The sequence below is a fragment of the Corylus avellana genome, chromosome 6 (genome assembly GCF_965113065.1).
Source record: "Corylus avellana chromosome 6, dhCorAvel1.hap1.2, whole genome shotgun sequence".
In the NCBI taxonomy this organism is placed as follows: domain Eukaryota; kingdom Viridiplantae; phylum Streptophyta; class Magnoliopsida; order Fagales; family Betulaceae; genus Corylus; species Corylus avellana.
The window spans coordinates 21,585,975-21,610,913 of NC_142495.1; the positions used below are offsets into that span (position 1 = coordinate 21,585,975).

General features: G+C 34.8%; 1 protein-coding gene across 1 annotated transcript; it reads left to right on the forward strand.

The window, feature by feature from the left end:
- Positions 1-2,018: 2,018 nt before the first annotated feature.
- LOC148585019 (VQ motif-containing protein 11-like) lies at positions 2,019-2,681 on the forward strand. The gene has a single exon (XM_088517923.1). The coding sequence runs from the start codon at positions 2,085-2,087 to the stop codon at positions 2,649-2,651; it is 567 nt and encodes a 188-aa protein (XP_088374049.1). The 5' UTR covers positions 2,019-2,084; the 3' UTR covers positions 2,652-2,681.
- The last annotated feature ends 22,258 nt before the right edge of the window (positions 2,682-24,939 follow it).

The window sequence follows — 24,939 nt, forward strand, 5'->3', positions numbered from 1 at the left end:
ATCTTTCCTCTAACACACACACACACACACACATATATATATATATATATATATATATGTTCACACAAGGGAAGAGGGATGAGAGATTCAAACTAGTGACTTCCGCTTTATTAGGCGTGGTCCACAGCCGATTGAGCTACTCTTTGAAGACTATTTGAAACAATATTTAAATGACTTCTCTTTCCTCTAATATTTAGTTTAAAGAATATTTAAATTGCATGGGAAAATAATAAGTGAAGCTATTATAAAGTTTTTCTAAATAGATAAATAAAAAGTAGTTTGATTCCCTTTATTTAGAGTAATAGAAATGATGTGACTAATTTGTTTTTTCCTAGATCGTTACAAAGTTAAGAGTAATGTTAATTACTAAATTATTATCCGATTATCATACAATTAGAATGATACGATAGAAAAAGCCAATCTTTAGATTAACAAGAATTTGTTAAAAAAAAAAAATCAAACATTAATTTTCATAGACACGTCAATCGTATAATACCTTTTTAAATCAGTTTACTAAATAATATTTATATAAAAAAAAAATTATTATAAATTAGGATGTGAAAATCCAGTTTGGTATGTATAATAAATACGCGAGAAAGTTGTGTGACCGCATTTATTTGATGTAAAATGAAAGTTTGAAAGGAAAACCGTAAGAAGTAACGAAGAAAAGAAGCTGAAAGAAGAAGGAAAAGTGGTGTTGAAGCAACGGCCAAGGGGATTACAAATGTCAAAACGTTCCCAGAAAAGCAATACAAAGAAAGGAAGAGTGAAGCAAAGAAAGTGCAAGGAAGGAAGCCAAAAGTGGACCTGAAAATAGGCAGAGCAAAGTTTTGTCAAAGAGCAATCCCTCACGCAAACAAAAGGGGGAAAAAACGGAGAAAGTGAGTGAGAGGGAAAAGAGAATGCCAGGAAAAGTTTTTCCCATACCATACCCTCCCTCCTCAATGGCAGAAAGAAAGAAAGAAAGAAAGAAAGACAAGGAAGATAGCTAGGTCTTCTGAGTGGCAGACTCTGTGTCTCTCTCTGTCTAGTCTTTCACCTCGTTTCTTGTTTCAATGCCCCGCTGACCCCGCGTGACTCATTATTCAATATGCCAGCTGATTCTTCATTCATTGCCCCACCCTCCTTTTTTATTTATTTATTTTTTAATTTCAAATTCAAACTACTACTGTTTAATTTCCACTCACATTTCATTCCTTGCAAATCCTTTTTTGTTTTGCTATTACGTGTATTTCTTTGTTTAATTATTATCCCTTCTAGACTTCTAGTGGCCGGATTTGTTATTTTATTAAAGCAACGACTTATGACTTAAAAGCCTTCTAAATTGAAGAAAAAACAGGCTTCTAAATTGACTTAAATTATATGTTGACTATGACAAAATTAAAACAAATACTTGAAGCCACTAAGAAGTTGCCCCATTCTTTCTACTTCAGCTTTAATGTCACATTTTTTTTTTAAAGTAAAAGTTAAAATAAAACGCTACACTTTATACTTATTTATCAGCATGATATCAAGGGTTTTCAGCTCTATCAAGCCATATATTAATTCTCAAAAAATTTAAAAAATTATTCAGATATATGTTTTTTTTAGAGGTAGAGCTTCAAAAATTAATTATCTCCCATCTCAAATATTTTTTTTTTAAAAAAGAAATTTGTTTCCTTCGTACTAAAATTCTTGATTTTGCCTTTACATAAAATATTTTAAGTGAGTTATATTTCTATTTTTTTTAAAAATAAATAATATTATAAATCACTTGAAATACATTGTGTTAACCGAGTAGAATTTAGTCATCAAAATATCACGAAATTAAAATAGCAGATTAACACACTTCTCTCATCGGAGCCCGTCTTCCCGTATGTCAGTTTCTGACGACATTTCCACCGCACGGTATCCCATAAAGCACAGACCGCCCAAAACAACCATAACTCAAAACAAAAACCAAATACGCCAATCTCTCTGTCTCTGTCTTTCTCTCTCTCTCTCTCTCTCTCTCCTAGCGCACGATATAAAACCTCACGTTTCCGCCCTCCCTCCCGCTTTCTTTCTCACTTCGTGCTCTCTCTGTCTTTCTTTCTTTCTCTCTGATGGCCTCCAACGCCAACAGCAACATGCACTCACCAACCTATTCATCCGACCCGACCTCACCCAACACCACCTTCGTCCAAGCCGACCCCTCAACCTTCCGGGCGGTGGTCCAGAGACTAACGGGAGCCCCAGACGACCCGTCAGCGCAAAAGCTCCCTCTCACCGGCAAACCCAAACCCGCGGGAACCATTTCGGCCGCCGAAATGGGTCCCAGAAAACCCGCCTTCAAGCTCCACGAGCGCAGGCACGCCACCAAAAAGCTGGAGCTCGACATCGACCACTCCACCGCCTTCAACAAACACTGCATGGGCAGGGCCAACTTCAACAACTTGGGCCCTTCCGGGCCTCCCCTAAGGCCCATGATCTTCTCCCCCGTGTCGCCGCTGGAGTTCTACGCGCGTGGGAGCCCGAGGACGCCGCGCGAGGTGGAGGAGGAGGAAGAGAGAGCCATTGCCGAGAAGGGTTTCTACTTGCACCCGAGCCCTCTCAGTACCCCAAGAGGGTCCGACCCGCCTGAGCTTTTGCCTTTGTTCCCTCTCCAATCTCCTTCAGATCATCATTCCTAATTCTTCTTCTTCTTCTTCTTCTTCTTCTTGATTTTGTAACAATACGTAATTATATTTTATTTATGGATTTAATTTCCCAATTTTAATCAACAATGTTGCTTCAATTAAATCTTGTTTTAGTTGTTTTGGTTTCGTGTATTTATCGTTTATCAAATGGTTGGTGGCGTTCGTGAGTTACACTCGAGCTGGATGCGCGTGGTGATTTCTCAATAAAGTTTAACTAGATTTAGGTTCGTAGAACATCGAAACTCTTTGCTAAATGGCGGCTCTAATTCATCGATGTTGTTGGAAAGTGAAGTCACGCGCGGATTTGCTTTTCATTTACATTTTAATTTTTAAAGAAGCACAATCTTTTTTTAAAAGAAAATAATTAATTTTTGACAAGGCTGACTTGAAAATTGGAAGGCTGGAGGAGGGCCTCTATATTGTGAGTGGTGACTTGAGAGCATTCAAGGCTGAGAGCCGTTGGATTTAATGACCGACAGAGAATTACTTGCAGGAAGTGAGCGGCGCCTTTGTCTGACAAAATAAATGGCCAGGATTCGTCCTTGGGTATCTAGGACTCGTATGACATTATTGGGAAAGTAGCGGTCCGATCTATCTGAAGCTGGCTTATTAGTTCAAAATTCGAAACTATTTGCATACACCGTCCTTCAACTGTCAAATGAACGGTCAGGATGGGTACTTCAATAGTGAAAATACGGTTGACTTAACTGTTTGGACTCTGGAGGGGTGAATCAATATGGTAAAAAAACAAAGGGTTAAAGGTCTCTTTTTTGTTTTGATTTTTAAAGGGTAAACAGTTAAAAGATATGGTAATGGATAAGCAGTCTTTTCAAATCCTGGGCATTGACTTTGGCTCAAAGGGAATAAATCGGTGGATTTTTCACTGAAAAAGACATTTTGTAGACCAAAAATTTGGGGAAACCGGGGAAAAGACCTATTGGGGTTTTGTTTTTTTGTTTGTTAAATTTTAGGAACTTACTCATCCTGTTTTTAAGAGTCTACTTGTACTTGTGATTGTGTTATACGAAATTAAAAAAAAAATACTTTTAATACATAAACATTATGCTAAACGAAATTAATTTTATTAAGTAAATTTTGTGAGTTGTGTAATCATGTGGTTAGATACCATGCTTGTCGTGTGATTGTGGAAACGTCTTTTCCGTGTTCTGTCGCTGATCAATAGTCAAGAGTCTTTTGTTGTGTTTGCTAAAAGACTTTAAAAATGAAGTGGACTGTAGCAGATTTGATTGATGTGAGAAAAAAAAAAAAAAAAAAAAAGGTAAGAATATTTTGTATAAAAAGGTTAAAAAAAAAAAATTGTTTTATAGTGATTTTTTTATCTGAATAATAATAAAAAGTGATTGATATGATGTAGAAAGTGAAAATGTTGTGGTTGATTTTGAAAGGAATAATAGAGTCCTTTTTTTTTTGAGTTCTTTCCCAAACACAGCTTATATATTGGCTGTGTTTGGCAATGGAATAGAAAAAGAGAGTGGAACAGTATTGTAACAGATTTGATTGATATGAGAGAAAAAAATAAGAATATTTTGTATAAAAAAAGTGAAAAAATTTGTTTTGTAGTGATTTTTTTATTTGAATAGTAATAAAAAGTGATTGATGTGATATAAAAAGTAAGAATGTTGGAGTTAATTTTGAGAATAAGTTTTTTGATTTTTGGGTCTGGTCTGGCCTTTGCCAAACACAGCCAATAAGAATAAAAATCATTGTCACATTACAAAAGCCAAAGTCCAAAGACAATGGCTCAAGAGAAATTGTAAGTAAGAATTGTTATTGAGTACACATTAATGTTATAGAGTTGAGCCAAAAATAAAGCATATAATGGGCGGATCACAAATTGTAACATATGTGATTGATTAATGATCACTAGACGAGTAGTTTATCTTTGATAAACTTTGTCTCACATTAATAATTAATATTGTAATAAATCACATAATTAAATAATATGAGAAACCACACTTTGATATGAAAACCCAAATAGGAAAAATAACAAAAACTCGTTAGTTTCATCCTTTGGCATTTTTATTTGCCCATGAACTCCAACTAACCCAAAGACGAGCTTTGTTCTTGCTTTGTCTATATTCCAAACTTTAAATTCTAAGAGCTTGTTTGGAATTGTGTTATTGAGGCTAAAAAATAGTTTTAATATTTAAAAAGTTGTATCAAACAAAAGTTGGCATGTTTGGTAAAAAATTTCAGAAGTATTTATTTGACTTTTTTACTCTAAAAATGACCAAAAAACACTTTTGACCAAATGTTAAAAATAAAGCCTTTGCCAAAAAACACTTTTTGACTTAAAAGTTCTATTTCTCAAACGCAATCTCAAATACGCACTAAGCATGTTACCATATCTAAAAGGAAGTAACATTTTATGAACACCATTTGACTTACAAAAAGAGCATTGATGAGCTTTGAGATTCCTTGTTGAGTTTTTTTCTTATTTTTTCTTCTTCTAATGATCCTTGTTGAGTTGGTTTAACCTTAAAGATGATATATATTGGTGGCAAAGAAGAGCTTTCACAACTCACATCAATGTCTACTTTGAAAATTGATTGTGCAATGACCAATGTTATCCACTTGGGTATACTCTAAACTTAGGGATTTAATTATGATTGAATTATTCTAAACTAAGGGATTTGAGTAAATTGAAATAATTTGTAAACTCTATAAATAGAAGGTACACAATCATATCAAGCAATAAGATCAGTGTAGTTCTGTAAGATTCTATTCTAGTGGTCGATGTAAGTTTCTAACGCCAAATCTGTTGGAAGTCCCACACTGCCTGGGTATTAAGGAGATGGGCCATTTATAAGGTGAGAGAAAACCTCAACTCATGAGCTAGCTTTTGGGTTGAGTTAGGCCCAAGACCCATTTCTAACATGGTATCAGAGCCTAACTCAATTAATTGGCTGTGGCCCACCGTCACCCATTGTCGCACGTGTTGGCTTGGATGTCCTCCCGCCACACGTGAGGGGGCGTGTTGGAAGTCCCACATTGCCTGTGGGTATTAAGGAGATGAGCCATTTATAAGTTGAGGGAAAACCTCAACTCATGAGCTAGCTTTTGGGTTGAGTTAGGCCCAAGACCCATTTCTAACAAAACCACCAGAAAAATCATTAGTTTTTTCTTTCTTTCTTTTGCTATTCTCTTTATATTTTTATAGTGTTATGAATTCTTCATGGTATCATAGCCATTGACTAGCAATCCTAAATGATTATGTGGACTTTCTTTATTTTTCTTCCGCCATCACAGAAGCAATGATCGTGTTGAGTCTTCACAGTATGATTCATGACACAAAGCCGTGGACGAATAAGAGAATGCAAAGAAATCGTGAGTCGTCAAAGTTTCCGAATCGGCAGGCGTGTCTTTCCTTGTCTCCCTCATCCACTGAGCTTTCGCACGCCATTGCTAATTTGGAAGATGTGCTTCAACTTTATCACCAGATCCGCATCCACCATCGTGAATCCGCGTTTATCTTCATTAGATTCACATTCAACACCTGTAGGTTCCAGAAGAAAAATAAATGGGTTGAAAAAACAAGAAGCTAAATGGCCTATATTTTTTCATGCCTTTTGTCGGCCTAATCTTTTTGCTTTTGTTGTTGACTCAGGCCCGACTTTTTTATTGGTCTTGGTTGATGACCAAAGTCCATTTTAGGCCCATAGTTTGGCTATATTTTTTGGCTTATGTTGGTCTTATTTGATGATCTAGGACCATTTTAGGCTTATAATTGGCCCCATCTTCGGCTCAAGTTGACCCACTTTTTTGGCCCATTGTTTAGCCTATTTTCGGCCTAATGTTGCTAAAAGTCCATCTTTGATCACCGTTGCCAGCCGCCACCAACTCTGGCGATTTTCTGGCCACCACTACCGACCATCTCCGGTTCTCCCCCCCCCCCCCCCCTCTCCCAAAAAAAAAAAGAAAAAGAAAAATTCATCTCTTTCCAAACTCAAGCTTACGTTTGGGGTAGGATATTAAAGTATATGATAAGGATATAAATCCTTGTTATAAATGATGGTTGGAGTACCCTAAATTTAAGGATTTGATGAGGACTAACTTACCATAAATGAAGGGCATTGATTATGATTAGATTGGATTTGTATAAGAGAAATGCTACAATTCTTCATCGTGTTTTCATGGTGTTTTCCTGATTCGATATGGATATTGTTTTCTAAAAAAAATATGAAGGATGAGTGGGGTAAGTTTTTTTTTTTTTTGCTTTTTGCTTTTTTCTTTTTTAGAAAACAATATCCATTAGATGAGGAGAACACCGGGAGAAATTGTAGTATACTCTTTGTATAAATTCAAATAAGTTGTAAGCACTATAAATAAAGCATCTTGTACACATCATATCACGCAATAAGACCACAATATACCCATATAAGAATTTATTATTGTAGTGAACGTAAGTGTCTAACGCCAAACTACTAGTAAAATTATTTGTCTCTATTTTCTTTTTGTTTGCACTTCTCTCTATTTTTCTATAGCATTATAAATTTCTCTATCCTTTAACTCTGTAACATTAATATGGATTCAATAACAATCTTTTGGTTGTTTTTTTTTTTTTTTTTGGTTGAATGAAAATATTATAAACGAAAGACGCCAATTACACTAAAACAAAACAAGCTGAAACAAATTGTACAAAAACAACTCAACGAACACCTCTAGCCCAACAAACTCCAGCAACACAAGAAAAGCCAAAATACGAAGGCAAAACTAGAACACCTATACTTCAAACTGCAACAGAGGGCACAATTCCCCAATTTTTACACAAATCAACATTTTAAGAGGATTTACAATACAACACTTGTTCATCAAAGCCCTCCAAATTCTCCTGCTAAAACCACACTCAAAAAAGAGATGGCCCCTGCATTCTGCACACTGCCGGCGGAAAAAAAAAACAACTTGTATCACCAATATATATATATATATATATCCCCAGCTCAATAGAGAGTAACCAGTTGAGAGGCTGTTTTTGACAGCCAAACACACGAAAAAAATTAAAGTTTGTCGAGGAATAGCAAGAGGAAACCAAACAAGACTCCCCCAGTCAACCACAGATCTCTTGGACCATATACCTTCCCATGTATCTCTACAAGTGTAAGAATCATTCTTTGGTGTCACCCAAAGAACTCTATCCTCAGCTACAATTTTCACTTTGAAAAGCTGACTCTGAATGTGCACAAGCTGCTCAGACCTAGCAGGATGCCACACCAACTCCCTTCTAACCAACACACTAGAGGCCATAGCCTCTAAAAAACCCCTAGAATCATAAAAAACCAGGTAGCTATATTCATCATCCAACAAAATACCATCCGGATGCAAAGAATCTAGCCACAAGAAAATATTACTCCCATCCCCCGCACGAAACCCCAAAAATTGCATAACTAAACTCCTGAGCTTTAATTTTGAGAAGAGGCCACCCTTTGGTTTTAGGTAGGGGTGTTAATCCGGTCCGGTTTCTCGGTTTTTGGCCAAAACCGGAACCGGAACCCCGGTTACCGGCCGGTTCCGGTTTTACCCAGTCCGGTAACCGGTTTTTGAAGAAAATTGGTTTTTGGGCTTATTTTAGGTGTTGGGCCTAAAATAAGCCCATTTTTTTTTTTTCATAAGTTGTCTCATTTAAAAAAAAAATATATTAGTTTTTTTGTCTTGATTAAAGAGGTTTTGTTGTGATTGTTCCAAATAATTAAAAAACATAAACCTAAAAAAGCCCAAAAATCCTAAAAAAATCAAAGTTTTTAATATAATATATATATTATATTAAAAACATTAAAAAATATTCATAGAGATTATCCTCAGTGTAAAACAATTAATATATATATATAAACCCGGTTCCGGTATTCCCGGTAAAAACAGGATACCAAAAACCGGGACCGGAACCGGGGTACCCGGTTTTTGAATTTTTCAAACCGAAACCGGAACCGGGTCCCCGGTTTCCCGGTTTTCCGGTTTCGGTTCCGGTTTCCCGGTAATTTTTGACACCCCTAGTTTTAGGAGGTGGCAGATATTAAATCATCACTTGTTTGTTAAAAGGTGAGACCCAACACATGAAAAATGAGGGTTCAAACTTATGACCTCTGACTTTGATATAATGTTAAATCACCGTCTCAAACGCTTAAACTAGTGGAAATATGTAAATTTAATCATTTAATCAAATACTCTAGTAGCAAAGCCAACCCATATACTGTGGAAGTGGTTCAGTCACCCCCAAATTTTGTTTTTTAAGGAAAAAGTTCACATACTCCCTTCAAACGTTCGTTCTCCTATAGCAAAAGCTATAAACCTAGGAAATCAACCAAAATCCTAGTTTCATGCAACCACTTAACTTTAACTTAATCATTGAAGTCCTAGAACAATTAATACACTATACAAGATATCAACCAAGTTTATTCTCATACGTCATCCAAAACGCTCAAAGGTGATAACTTTTATTTATTACACCCCAACCCATTGTTTAAAACATCATCATCCTATATTATAGTCGCTTAACTACTGTTCATTTTCATAATATAAACTTTGTATTCTAATCCTTATTTTTCTCATGCAAGACTCATTTATATAAAAACAACTCATTAGCAAATCATATATTTTTCTTAGACAAACAACCAATATGTTTAAGAGTGAATTTAAACAATAAAAAACATGTAAAAGAACAATAAGTTAGAGGTTAAATTACTTCTAGGTAGGGGTCCTCGAAGTTTAGAGAGGCACAACTTTTAAGAATGGCCTTTGTAACGGCCCAAAAAATAGCATTTACTAGTTTGGCAGGGTTACTGGCAATTTCCCCAAATCAGTTAATTGGTAACTAACTGAGGAATCACCCCTCAAGCATAATTAGAGTGAATGTAGAGGAAGGTGAAATCGACAAATTTGAGATATCTAGAAATCATAGAATATGCATACATTATCATCGTGCCTATGGAGCTACTAATTAAAATGCAGATATTCTAATCAAACCTGGATTATGCAAACTGGACCCCTGACTTTTCTTAAATAACCTGATGTGGCAAACATGCCATTGGCATCTTCTCAGAAAGGGGTTTCCTCAAAATAGGCAACCTATGAGCCAGTATTTATGAACGAAAATAAACGTGCATTTTGAGTAAGAAATTTGAATGAGGTGTTGTCTCTATTATTATATCATAAAAGTACGGTTTTTATTTTGACAGGAAGTAGGTGTAATCCCAGTGGCAATCGCCTATAAATTTTAATGCAGAAAACTAATGCTTTAATAAGTCGTAATTATCATGTATGGTCTACCCAAGATATTACGAATTCTTAGTAGGGTTAGCTCTGTCTCGAAAGATCAATACTGTGAGTATTTTTGTTGGCTTAATTCGGTTCCAAAATGCAGAGGGTATTATCCACGGGCTCAAACACTGATATAGAATGCTTATAATCCAATCTCCACCGTTGACAATGAGGATTCACGTGTCATGAACATCCCTACAAAGTTTTAGCTCAATCGGACCAGAAACGTTCATCGATCGGAGTTGTTGACCAAGGCTAGACAACATTTCCAAAATGCGATTTTTCCTCCTCTGCAGTGGGTGACCGGACAGCCTAGCAGCCTGTCCGGACACCAATTCTAGGAAGCCTGTTTTTGCTTGCTTGCAAGGCCGCTGTCCGGACAGCAAGCTCCCTTGTCCGGACAACCCGTAAGTTTTACATACAAAACGTCTGCTTTATATGGGCCCAGTCTAGGGTTTTGTAGATGTTATAAATACATCTTAATAGAAGAGAGAGGCACAAAATCGGAGGCTAGGTTTTGTGAGAGGCTGAACTTAGAGAGAAAATCTGTGTAAGCCTGAGTATTCCTCTTAGAGGATTTTTGTTAGTTTCATTGTGCTTTAATTGAGAAGTCTATCGGAAGGGTCCAGTAAAAGAGAATCACGTTGAAGAAGATTGTGAGCGAGGAGACGAGTTAGAGGCTTGTCGATCTTACAGATTCAAGGTCTTGCAAAGGGTTGTAAGTGTTCTTAGTATTTGTAATCTCTAGATAATCTTTTGATAGTGATTTCCTGGGTTTGACTGCTCCGGAGAGGTTTTGCTTTTGGAGTGTTTTCTAAAAGGTTTCCTATTCGTTACCAAAATATCTGTGTCTGCGTGATTTTTTGTTTTATATATTTTGGTGATTGGATTGTTTATTGCTTCATATTATTAATTCCGTATAAATTGTGATAAACAAGTTTTTGGATTCGTTAAGTGTTTTTTCAATTGGTATCAAAGCAGGTTCACTCCGTGAAGGATTAAACTCCTGAGTGTAGATCCTTGACTTCTTTTTGCCATGAATACCTCTTAGTTTAGTTTCATTAATTCTAATGATGAGATTAATGTTCAACAGTTGTATAATGATTTTAAAGTAGTGTTCAAAGCCTATAACAAGGTTTCCAGTAAACTTAAAGATGCTATGCATGATATAGAGTCATTGGCTAATGAATTGTCTGAATCACATGTCTTAATTGACTCTTTGAAATCTGAGAAAGAATCCTTGGCGAATGATTTGTCTAAATCACATATCTTGATTGATTCTTTGAAATAAGAGATTTTTGTGCTTTTTGAAAAGCTTTCTTTGTATTGAAGAATTTGTTTATAACAAGCCTAGTATGATTGCCGATAATGCTGATGCATCTACTTCACATGCTTTTAATGAGTCTTTGAATGTTAAGCCTGTGAATGTTAAAGAAGCCAATGCTAATTTTTTCAAGACTCCTTCGGTTAAATAAACTCAAGGTAAGTTTGTTTCTACATGTCACCATTGTGGGATTGTTGGTCACATTAGACCAAACTGTTTGAAATTCAGAGCTGCTCCTAAGAAAGAAAATCAAGCAACTGCTCTAACTCTCCATGGTAAGAAAGGTAAGAAAATTTATGTTCAGCATCATGCATCTTACCCTAAGCCTAGAGTCATGCATCCTCTTAGAAAATTACCTTCTAAAAGGTTTGTGCCCACTTGTCATCATTGTGGAAAGGTTGGTCATATTCGACCAAAGTGTTTTGATTTGAAATCCCATCAGCATAAAAGTGGAAATTCCTATTCTGGGAAAGAAATGAGGGTTTGGTCATAATGATGAGAGAAGTGCTATCTAGGCTAGATAAGTTTGAGCAAAGTTATGAGTCTAGACCTAAGATTTCTCAAGTGTGGGTTAGGAAGGATGATACCATTCATCCCTTGAGGGGGAGTGGTGGTGATCTCACCTTATGTTAGGTGAGTCATCCACATGCCTAGGATTGATTTTTTTTGCATATCTTTGCATATCCTAAAGCATGATGTTTTTCTTTTTGCATTGCATTTTTGTTTTATTTGTTTTGTAATTGACTTTTGTTTGTGTGCATTTCTTTTGTGAAAATTTTCAAAAAGACAAAAATATTTTGCTTTGGTTGTTTTCTTTTCTTTCTTTTGTCTTATGCACCTAGATAGTCCATTAATTTCTCATGTTGCTTTCATGGATTTAATTCCTTGCGTCTTGGAATGCTCTTAATATGCATGAGATGAAAATTTGTGTCATTGGACTTGTTCTTGTGGTTACCTAAAGCTTAAGCTTATGTGGTACGTTTTGCCTATGCTTTATTTCTTGTGCACATTTAAGCTTAAATTGAGGTTTTGCTTAACTTTATTTTCGAGGTCTGTTAGGTAACCATATGAGATTTTTGACTAGTCATATTTTTTCAAATTGATCATATGCTAGTTGACCCTAGGGCTTAGAAATTCCTGCTTTCTCTTTTGTGATTAGCACCAACAGTTTAAGGACACTTTTTCATAGAGAAAAAGAAACAAAATAGTGAAACAAATAAAATCAAAAGATCATATCCAAAAGGAATTTATTTCATTGTGTCAAATTTGTGCAATTTGCTTTACAAAGAGAAATGCATAGGATAAGAGTGGCTAGGCCCTAGTATGATAAGATTTGACTTTTGATTTGATATACTTGTCAAAACCTCATGGTGGTGAATCTTTCTCCTCATTTTGTAAGTTATAATTTTTCTCTTTGAATGGCTTACTCACACACCACACAAGCATGGGTTGAATGAAACATTTTTCTTTGCTTGGGTTAAGCAATATGAGTTTCTTACCATTTTTTGTCTCATGTATATTTTTCATATTTGGAGCATGTTGTGAAATACATGAGTCGTTGATGTGTGTAGCATGCGTGTTCATTTGACTTTTGAGGGGGAGAAACCTATTTTTTTCTTCTTTCCAGTTTCTTGTTGATAAATGAGTCATACATTAAGGGGGAGCTTGTGTTGATGTGCCTCCATGATCCGCATTAATCTTCATGCATTTTTCGCTTATATGTGATCATGAGTTTTTCTTGTATTATTCCTGTTCCACATATGCCTTGATTTATTTTCCGAAGTGTTTCAAGAAAAATGAAGACCTTTTGTCATTATGTGACAAAAATGGGGAGTAAAGATGGAGAGATGATGGGATGTCTCAGCATATTAGTTTTGTCACCGAATTGCCAAAGGGGGAGTTCGTTAGTATTTTTGTTGGCTTAATTCGGTTCCAAAATGCAGAGGATACTATCCACGGGCTCAAACACTGATATACAATGCTCAGAATTCAATCTCCACCGTTCACAATGAGGATTCACGTGTCGTGAACATCTTTACAAAGTTTTAGCCCAATCGGACCACAAACACTCATCAATTGGAGCTATTGATCAAGGCTGGACAGCATTTCTAGAATGTGATTTTCCCTCCTCTGCAGTGGGTGTCTGGACATCCTAGCAGCGTGTCCGGACACCAATTCCAGCAAGCTTGTTTTTGCTTGTTCGCAAGGCCCCTATTCAGGCAGCAAGCTCCCCTGTCCGGACATCCCATAAGTTTTTCGTACAAAACGTCTGTTTTATGTGGGCCCAAGTCTAGGGTTTTGTAGATGTTATAAATACATCTTAATAGAAGTGAGAGGCACGAAATCGGAGGCTAGGTTTTGTGAGAGGCCGAACTTAGAGAGAAAATCTGTGTAAGCTTGAGTATTCCTCTTAGAGGATTTTTGTTAGTTTCATGGTGCTTTGATTGAGAAATTTATCGGAAGGGTCCGGTAAAGGAGAATCACGATGAAGAAGATTGTGAGCGAGAAGATGAGTTGGAAGCTTGTCGATCTTACAGAGTTAAGGTCTTGCAAAGGGTTATAAGTATTCATACTGTCTATAATCTCTAGATAATTTTTTGATAGTGATTTTCTGGGTTTGGCTGCCCCGAAGAAGTTTTACTTTTAGAGCGTTTTCTAGAAAGTTTCCTCTTCATCACCAAAATATTTGTGTCTGCGTGATTTACTGTTTTATATATTTTGGTGATTGAATTGTTTATTGCTTCATATTATTAATTCCGCATAAATTGTGATAAACAAGTTTTTGGAGTCGTTAAGCGTTTTTTTAAATACAATGTCGGTGCCCTGACCATTGAATGCTAACATCCAAAACTAGCAGCCCGACCGAGTCTGGTATTGGGTGGCCCATGTTACTAATAATGTACGTCATGTAGTGACCCGCCAATCAAACATAGTTGTGCTGGTCATGAAATAACCAATGGATCCAAAGCTCATATAACACACCAACTCACATTTGAACATATAATCAAGTATATGTAGTAAGCCTATGGCCGTTATACCACACGTACCGGTGTACCATGCTATACAATGCATCTCATTAATCAATTATTAAGACAGTTACCAAGTTGTGTAAAAGGCGAACATGCTCATAACATACGCATGCTTAGCCAGCTGACATATCGCACGTTTTGAAGGAAAACTGTCATAAGTATTTACTTACCTCGTACGCTCGTTGAGTCTTCCAACATTCTAAATTCCTGCTATAACGAGACATGGTTCATTGTTATACACAATATTAGAGGATTTACTAGAAACACATAAGGTCTTAATCGAGAACAACTAGGTAAAAGATCACGAAACCCCTACACATTATGGACATTGGTCGAATGTTTTGTCAAATAAGCGAACGTTCGAACTCGAGGGCAAACCTTCGGCCAGAATAGAAAGAAATTTTGGTCAAAGGCCAAAATGCATGTTAGGCTCCTATCCTCAAATCACTATGTTACAAACTGCATCTTAGGTTCTAAATAAGTGCATGCAAGCATAACAATCTATGATATTACGAAAGCTAGGTAAAACAAGAATCGTTTTTAAAACATTTAACAAACCCTTTCCTATTCTAATGAAAATGATACAAAAACTCATCATGACATCTTTAAAAATTGCAAGGAACGTGAAAACCACTAAAATAACATGAAAGCTAGGTGAATTGACAAGAGTTACTTTGAAGATGGCAAACCACCCAAAAACCTTCTCCTTCTCTCTAAAAAATCTCCTTTCACTTTAGGGTTAGTGTTTCTGGTGTAAGGGTGGGTTTAGGGGCAAAGGTGAGGGGCATTTATAGGAGTGGGAGGCGTGCTGGTCTCTAAAAGGGTAGACAATAGGTTAAAATTACTTTTCAGACTGTCACTGCACGTTCAGTACTAAGGTGTGAACGTTTGGTGTACTATTATACAATGATTCTAAGTTTGCAGGTTGAACTTTTGGTCAATACCTAATGGTTTTAGTTTGGTCAACAAACGTCTAGGATGCTCCCTCGGCCGAACTTTCGCACTAAGGCCATGATCGAACGTTCGGCCAAAGAGTTGAAGTTAGATTTTTAGGGCTATTTCTCTAGTGAGAGTTTGATTGGGGGATTGACACTTCTTTAAAAGGTAAAAAGGAGTGTTTTATAAGTTCAAGTGAATAGTTGTTTTTAATAAATCATTTTTGATATTTTGGGACATCACAACCTCCCTCCTTATCTTCTTCATTTCTCTCTCTTCAGATCTAGGGTGGTATGAAAAACACATAGGAAGGTCTAGGATTTATCGACGGCATTCTTATAGAGCCTCCCCTTTCAAATATCGCCAAAAGAAATACTAAATTGTGCAAGAAATTTTATATTAATTAGATCAACCATCATTGTTCCGTTTTATTTTTATTAAAATAATGATGTTAATTATACAAAATATATTGTAATTTATGTTTATATGTTTTAAGTAATAACTAATTTTTGTTGAATTGTTTATTTATTTCGTTTGTTCTATTTTTTAATATTTTTTTATTCATTTTTGTAGAGAAAGTAAACCTACTTCTAGTAGAGAAAGTAAATCTAATCCTAATAGGAAAGTAAACATAATTCTAATAACAATAGTAAACCTAATCCTAATAAGGAAAGGAAAATAATTAAAGCAAATCTAATCCTATTAAGGAAATAAAGTCATAATAAAATAAAAATAAAATCCTAATATAAAAATTGACAATTAGCGGGAATTGAGACAATTTTTCCTTTTGTATTTCCATTCTTTGAGAACGAGTAAAGTTCTAATCAAGTGGCACTGCTCCAATATCATTTTTGATATTTTCTTTATTTTCGTTTTTACCGAAAATAAAAGTAAATATCGTCCTACATCAGAAATACTATTTTTTTTCTTTGTTTTTATTTATTTTTAAATATATTTACTTTAGGTTTTAAAAGCTTGTCAAGATTGTCAAGATTGAAGAATCTGGAGACCTTAGTGTCAACAATTTCAACATTAGCATCATAAAATCTTTGAGTGCAATCAAATCTCTTATGAATTCTGGATCTTACTTTGAATCAGATAGAAGGATCCTTTCCTGCCCAAAGTAGGTTGATCTTTAATATTAGTTTAGAGAAACTGCAAGTAGTTTCAATTTTTTTTGAAAATTTTTGTGTTGTTTTGTGGAGAATTATCGGCTTTTGAAAACATGGACAAGTTGGATTTTAGTTAAAATGCACTCAATGGCTCGTTAAGAGAGAAAGAGAGACTTAAGTTTGAAATTTCCAATAACTTCCTGACTTAGTTTTCTCACCTACCTTTCACACTTCTATGTAATTGCTTCTTTAGTTAATGACACGCGTCACAATTTGCTCCATGCATATTGCTCACTGTTTTTTTTTTTTTTTTTTTTTTTTCAGATTCTTTATTGCTCAAAGGTTTTAGGAAATATTATAGAGATTTCTTCCCCACTCGAAATATTGAAAAACAATACGATATTCTTTATCTTTTCAAATTAAACATTAATGTATTTTAAATCAAAAAAATTTATATGTCACTCACCCTCAAGTACAAAGCAACACTTTTAAATTATTTACTCATTTACAAAAACTTAGAATTTTCTTATTATTTACTCATTTATAATATTTCACCATTTTATTCGGTGGATGCTAGTTCACAATAGGTAGAAGAAAGTTGAAATAAATGACGAGCTTGAGAATTATTTACTCATTTACATAATCCATAAGACAATTTCTCACTTTTTTTTAAATTTTTATTTGAATCAATAGTACATTTGGCCGCCATGACTTTCAAAACATTTTGGGTTCATTAGTGTCATAAGCTAAGCAAAGGATTGCACATAGAGCTAAGTCTTTATTACTTCTTTCTACAATGGATGGATAATTCGGGTTTTCAAGTGCTTTTCTACCACTATTGTTGTTAGTGTTTGTTAGTGTAATGCCTCCAAAAATGGCCTTGATCAGTTTAGTAGGGTTATTAGCAATTGTCCAAATTTAGCTAACTAATAGCTAACTAAGAAATCGCTTCTCTCTAGCATAATCAAAGTAAACGCATAGGAAGGTAAAATTAATATATATATATATATAACTTAATTAAATCAAAATTGCAGCAAAGCGAAATCCCCTAAATAATACACCTTCCATAATCTAATTTTTATCCTATTTACAATTTGTTTTCTCATTTCCATAGAGTGACCAAAATTCATAGTTGAGAATTAATTACCCAAGAAGAAAAAGAAGAAGTAGAAATCTTAGTCGAGACTACTAAACAAATGTTAAAATTCATTATTTAGGTTACGTTTAGTGTGCGGAAACGCTGATTACCTAGGAATAGGAATATGCAATTCCTCATCAAAAGACATTCAATTAATTTTCTGAATTATACTTTAGCTTAAAAAACGGTAGTATCTTCTTGGTACAAAAGAAATATTGTCTCAAACATGAGATAAGTTTGTGGGGTTCACTATTGACTTATATGGAGTTCATGTAAGTTCACAAATTTAATGGTTGATTTGTAAGATGAAATTGGCTAAATATGGAGAAAATATTGACCTCTAACATTTCTCCTTTCTAAATCCCTGTCCGGAAAATGGCCAAAAAGAAAAATGGTGAACCATTCTCCCCGATCTGTTGTGTTTTTTTTTTTTTTTTTTTATCCTGTGAGGACAACTTTTCAGTGTGAAAATGGAACTACTATATCAACTACTTCTGTGTCACAGCTAATAACAAACATGGAGATTATGTTGTGTATGTTACAAACAATTTATTATTTTGCTATTGGTTTTAATAGTATTTTTCAGTTATTCCAAATATTTTACCGTTTGACATTAAAATATTTTTATGAGATTTTATCATATTTACAGTTAATGACCAAACATATTTTATCATCTATCTTTATGGTTTATGACCGTATAAACTTTATAATCATTGATTTCTTTTTACCGTTGGTTAATTTATTTCATTATGTTAAAGACCGTTTGTCCTTAACGCATGGTCAAGTGCTGACCATTTGACCTTAATACATGAGTCACATATAATGATCTTTTAAAGAAAATGGCCTACCATGTTTGTATAAGAAAGGATTACAGCTTTGAGAAATATACATATAGGATCAATTCTTTTCTTTAAAATAAAAAACAGAGGATTGGAAAAAACATTGGTTTTGGAGGCATAAATCCATATACTATATTATTAGCTTTTCCACGAAATAATACTTGAAGTTCTTCATTCACTTTGTCAAATGGGTTGTTCTATTACTCTTCGTTAGTTGGAAGTGCGTCCTTAATGAAGATAGACGCTATAATCTAATCCTGGGAGGTTGCGTGTCAAAGGATCCGATTGTACCGAGTTATACACTCCGGGAGGCACGAATTAACATTTAAGGACAACTCTCTTGCGTGATTCTATAGCATTGTGAGATCTTTCCATACTCTATTTTCATCTCTTGTATTTTATTTATTTTATTGTTAATATTCATATTGTAATTATTTTATATCAATGAGAATTTGTGCACCATCCAAAATTATTTCCAACAGATTATAGACCAACATTAAGACATTATGATATTTTCTTAATAAATTTAACAAACATAAACAATATTAAGCTAAAAGGGAAAAAAATATGGCAAAAGAAACAAGAAAGCCCAAACCTGAATCTGCATCAAAAGACTATTAAAAGTAGCACCTCCCTCCCCTGCCTCTTTCTGCATTGAATCCAACACATCTTTGACTTGGAAACACATGCATTCCTCCATTTATGCCACCTGTTAAGTTCCAGATTAACCAAGTGTCTATAGTATCAAAAAGAGCATCCCCTGCTTTCACAGCCTCCTTAACAGCATCCACATTTTCCTTCAACCAGAGCAGCTAATTCACTGCACTGAAATAGGTGCTTATGGGCAGACCACTCACCTCCACAAAATGAGTTCTTCCCCCTCGCAATTCCTTCTCCAATTTTCTGTACAATTAAAACCACAAAAATCCAAATAAGGTACTCCAATTCATCCAGAAAAAGAACATGTACTCTTATATTGATAAAATATAAAGAAAATAGTAGTTAATATACTTAAGTAAATCCAAGCACATTAGCTTAGGCTTTTAGACTATATTAGACTATATTAGTATATCTTGCGCCCTCATAGACTCAATCTATCTGCTAATTAAACGATTTTCTTAGTTAAAATGAATAGCCATATAAAGCATATTGTTTGCTCAATTGTACTACCAATAGAAATTCAAATTCTCTACAAATTGGATTGTAGGATATGTCTTAAAGGGCTAGCCCCAATGAGAATGCTCCAAATAGACTTTCCCTGTCTTTCTATCTTTTCAATAATTGTTGCCTATGCTGTCATCATCTTTCCTTGATATTCTTTAGCCTTATTTTTACCGATGGCTTAGTTTCTTCAGGCTCCCTCCTCCTCTCCCTCTTCCCCCTTCCCCCTCTCCTCTCCCCCCCTCCTAATCCCCCCTCCCTTTCTGCACTTTTTTTTTTTGGTAGGTGTTTTTTGGCTAGAAATCAGCAACCCCGGCCACTACGGCCCGCCCTCCAAGGTGTTGAGCCTCCCTTCTCCTCCATCCGCTCCACCATGTGCCAACACTGGCCGGTGCCCATCATCTCCTTCACTTTGGTCGTTGCTGATTTGTTGGTTGTGTTGCTTGTTTTGTTTGTTTTTGAATAATAGTTTTCTCTTTAGATCTACTCTCATGAGCGATCTATGAGGAAAATGACGTAGTTTCCCGACCGTTTTGAGTTGATGAGGAGTAGATCTAGTCTTTTCAGGAGCAAATGTGCTTTTATGACTATTTTTCTGTTAGGGCTATGTTTTTTCCGTTTCTGTTATTTGTATTTTTGTTTGAATAAGGATTGTTTAAACTTTTGGGTTGTGGATGTGATCTGTTTTCAGAGCGAGAAAGGTGAGCTACCTATGCATTGAGTTGAGTTTGTTAGGAACAAATCTGGTGTTACAACTGAAAAGTAGTCATAGATTAGCGGATATTGATGTCATATATAGGTCTTGAATGTTTGATTTTTCTGTAAGCATCTATAATTTGTAATCTCATAACTTCTGCAATGATTTTTCAGAGCTTTTTGCTCTGTGATGCAAGAGCGTTATGGTCGTAATCCTTCTTCAATGAGACTAGAATTTTTTTCAGAAAAAAAAGTACATCATATACTTCAACAAGTAATGTTATGGATCATTATTTTATGCGCCTTTTATCTTTCTATAGTTGATATAGGTTTTAAAATCACCATTAGATAAAATCCATAGTTATTCATCCAAAATTCAATAATGATTTAAAAGCCATATCAATTTCGAGATAATAAAAACATTGCTTGTACTGCAATGTTAAGCTTCTAGGTCATAGTAAAAGGAAAAACTTGACCCCCCTAAGAAAGAACATTATCTTTCATTTCATTTTGGATCATATGCTTAAAAAAGATGACATGATCACACATCTTATAGTTCGGCTGAGCCCATATAAGCTACAAGTTCCCAGAATGAGGCCCAAAGCAAATAAGGTTTGCATAAGAGCACTAGCAACAACTTTTTTATTTAATTTTTTTTATTTTTATTTTTATTTTCCTTAAGTTTTAGAAACAAAACTATTTTTTGCTTTCCTATCAAAATATATTTCACAATAACTTCTCTTACATTTTCGTATACCATTAAAATATTATTTCTTTACAAAATACAAGTTCCCTACCTACTCTCATATTTTAACAAAATTCCAACCCAAACCCTAATGAAGGATAAAAAGATGAAAGATGAAAGAGAAATATTTATATTAAAATAATATATAGGAATCACTTTTGGTTCATTACGCATTGAAAAACACTCTAGCTACTGAATGGTGTTGGTTAAATTTAGGAAAAATGATGTGGGTCAGTTTTTGTATTTTTTTTTTTTGAAATTTTTCCTAAACATAAGGAAGAGAATGGGCTATGATGGATTATGTAAATTTAGTCCCTAAAAAGCCCAAATTGCTTAGTTGACATGATTTTTAATTTTATCCTTCTTTAACGGTTGCCAATATATACCTGAGTTAAACTTATACACCTTATTAAAAAAAAAAAAAAAAATAAATAAATTATACGCTTTTATCGTTTGAAAAAAAAAAAAGGTACAATTTAACAATAATTCACATGTTCTCTCTTTCTTTTTCTTGGTTCAGTAGATGTGAAAGTTAATTTATAAAGAAAAAAATTAAAAAAGCTTAAAGGTAATAATAAGGAAAGACAATGGTAGTTGTGGATATATAAACCGTTAGTTGGCCCTCTCGGCACGGTCACCAGAAGGGACAGTTTACCTTGACTTCATTGTGACCAATTTTTTCATGTAGTTGCCCCTCTCGGCACGGTCACAAAGAGGGACAGTTTACCTTGACTTCATTGTGACCAATTTTTCCACGTAGTTCGTCCTCTCGGCATGGTTACCAGAAGGGACAGTTTACCTTGACTTCCTTGTGACCAATTTTTCCATGTAGTAGTAGTTGGCCCTCTCGGCACGGTCATCAGTAAAGACAGTTTACCTTGACTTCATTGTGACCAATTTTTCCATGTATTTGGCCCTCTCGGCACGGTCACTAGGAGGGACAGTTTACCTTGACTTCATTGTGACCAATTTTTCTATGTAGTTGGCCCTCTCGGCACGGTCACCAGGAGGGATAGTTTACCTTGAATTCATTGTGACCAATTTTTTCATGTAGTAGTTGGCCCTCTTGGTACGGTCACCAGGAGGAACAGTTTACCTTGACTTCATTGTGACCAATTTTTCCATGTAGCATCAGCAAATTAGATTTTTTTTTTTTTTTTGCGATTTCGTCTCAAACAACCTCAACAAAATAGTGATTTTGGTTTGATGAATGAACAATATTCTTTGAAAAAAAGTTCAAGAAAGAATATAGAAATCTTTGAAAATAATATTTAATTTAAATTGTGAAAATGGATAGTTAAAATAGTGAGGTTGATAGGGTGTTTTAAAAAAATTGATAGTTAAAATAGAAAAAATGTGATTTTTAGCCATTTTAGTAAATAAAATTTGGTGAGGCCGTTAATAATACTCTAAGATGACAATAGATTTGGAAAAAACACTAATATGTTTGGCAATGAACTTGCTAAACTCCCACTTTTTTCAACTCTCCAACATTCTTACCTTTTTTTATTTTATTTTTATATCAAATGAATTATTTTTTATTACTTTTTATTAATATTCAAATAAAAAACTCACTACAAAAGAAAACTTATTTCCCTCTTTCGTACTACAATTTCAAATATTTTATCCACCTCATATCACATTAAACACTTTCAAAGTAAAAATCACTTATCAAGTTCATTCCCATACCACCCCGTCTCCAGGAGCTTGTCCCATCCCATGTGCTAGATTTAATGCATTATACTTTTTTAAAGACTTTATGAAAAAAAAAAATGTTTGTCCTTGTTGACGTTGAATCAGAACTCTCCAAACGCTAGGGCGTTGTTTGGTAGACACATGCCACACCCAAATATTGTTCATAAGCTGATGAAAAAAAAAATGAGAGTAATGATATATTAGTATAGAAAAGTGAAAAATGAGTATTGAAAAGTGGAAACGTTTTGTTTTTTAGTATTTTTTTTTTTACTTAAATAGTAGTAAAACTAAGAATATTTTGATGTAGATTTTTTTTTAAAAATGAGATAAGTAGTATTCGAGAATGGAATGGTATTTAACAAACCCATCCTAGATTCGCATGCATTGAACTTTCAAAGTCCAATAAATCCTTCACGCGTTCTCCATACTTTGGAAGTCTTTCTTTTCATTTATAGTCCTCCGACACAATTTCAGTGGTACAAGAAGGAAAGTAAGGCAACTTTATGGGTAAAATGAATGTAATTTTTAGTCCAAGTCAACTACAAAAGTTGAGGCACATTGCTGTCAATTTCGAAATTCAGGCACTCAGCTTTAATGCATTATTCATCACATATTTTTGGAGTGAGGTTCATTTGTAATTTTAGAGAACTGCATATTATACCAAGTAAGGACTAAAATACTACCTAGGGTAGTAGTTTAATGGTCTTAAGGGAATTTCATGAGGTTGGGCATGCATTAGGGTCTGGGTTCGACTCCAACAATGAAAATCCTTTAGCCTATTAGTGTTAGCCATCTTGAGTTCCGTTGATGTCCTGATAGGGTAGGTGCTAAGTTCTTTGCCTATTAGTGTTAGTCACCTTGAGTCTCATTGATGCCTTAATGGGACGGGTGCTAAGCTATGGCTCGGTCGGTTTTGAGAGAGCGCCTGCAGTTCTCACAGTCTAGGCCCCTCCTGAGTGGCGTCCCGCGGGTTGATGCTACTGTGGTCACGCCCAAGTAAAATAGCTACAATTGGCCTCCCCTCCAACCTTTTAAATTAAACCTAATAAGCGAAGCATATTATACCGAAATCTCGACCCTATGTTTTGCTCATACAAAATTAAATCAAATAAGATCTTAACTTCAATTAAAGAAATTCAAGATTTGCTCATTTCCTTAATTGATTAAACTTAACTACAACATATAGGTTTTCTGTTTCTATTTGTATTGATTAAGCTTAACCACATCTTATAGATCTTCTCTAAATATCTTGTCCATACGTACATAAGACGAGTTTGTAGACAAGTGTGTCAATGATCCTCAGAAAACACATCGTTAGTACGCTCTTTAGACACCATTATAGATAAGCTTATGTAAAAGTCCTTTACAATTATGTCTTGATCAAATTGTTCCCAAAACAAATTACATCCAAAATTATTTTGTCACTGAATTAGCTAATTTAAAAACCTAACAGCCTCATTAATAAATAAACCTAAATAAAATTAAAAGACCAATTATTTGTTTTGAGATAATGGTCTTGAAGGCAACATTACACTCAGACGAAGGAAGGCCTGTTGTGACTTCTGTTTTTCTCGAACTCAAAAATAATTTATGCATATGTTAACAATGATAATCTTCCTCAGTTAGGCTCGCATTACGAAGGGTCCCCAGTTCGAAGACTGTGACTAGCCATTGACCTCAACCTTCTAACACGACAATGAATCTCGCCGGGCAATAATTGTTGTGGATAGGCCTCTGGACAGGGTCACAGACTCGTAAGGAGGAGACAATTAATTTACATTTAAGGCGACAGAGATTTGGGATGAAAAAGTCTGTAGGTGCTGGAATAAATGGAGGCACATCACTGTAACAAAATGGACCACCAATTCATGTGAGAGTGGAAACTAAGGGGAAGGGTCCCTAGTTTAGAAGACTGACTCTAGCCACTGACTCCAACCTTCAAACACGGCAATCAATCCCTCCATACCATATCATAATTATTGAACCACAAAGAAGAGCTCTCAATTTCAAGATAGGAAAAATATTAGATTTCAACAACTTATAAGAAAGAATACCACCAACACACGAGGATATATATAGATAGCTAATAATAATAACTTCACAAGATTAATACATAATATCACTTATATATATTTTTTTCAGAGGTAGCTTAATCGGCTAAGACCACGCCAAATGAAACGGAGGTTACTAGTTCGAATCCCTATCCCTCTCTTGTGCGAACATGTATATATATATATATATCACTTATCATATCTAATGAATTAATATTTATTCAAATGAACATTGTCTTCTCTTGAATTCGGTTCAACTTTCCATTACAGTTTTTGTTCTACAC

Bases quoted from the DNA above. Each gene is read 5' to 3' on its own strand.
- LOC148585019 (XM_088517923.1), top strand. From the start codon at position 2,085: ATGGCCTCCAACGCCAACAGCAACATGCACTCACCAACCTATTCATCC.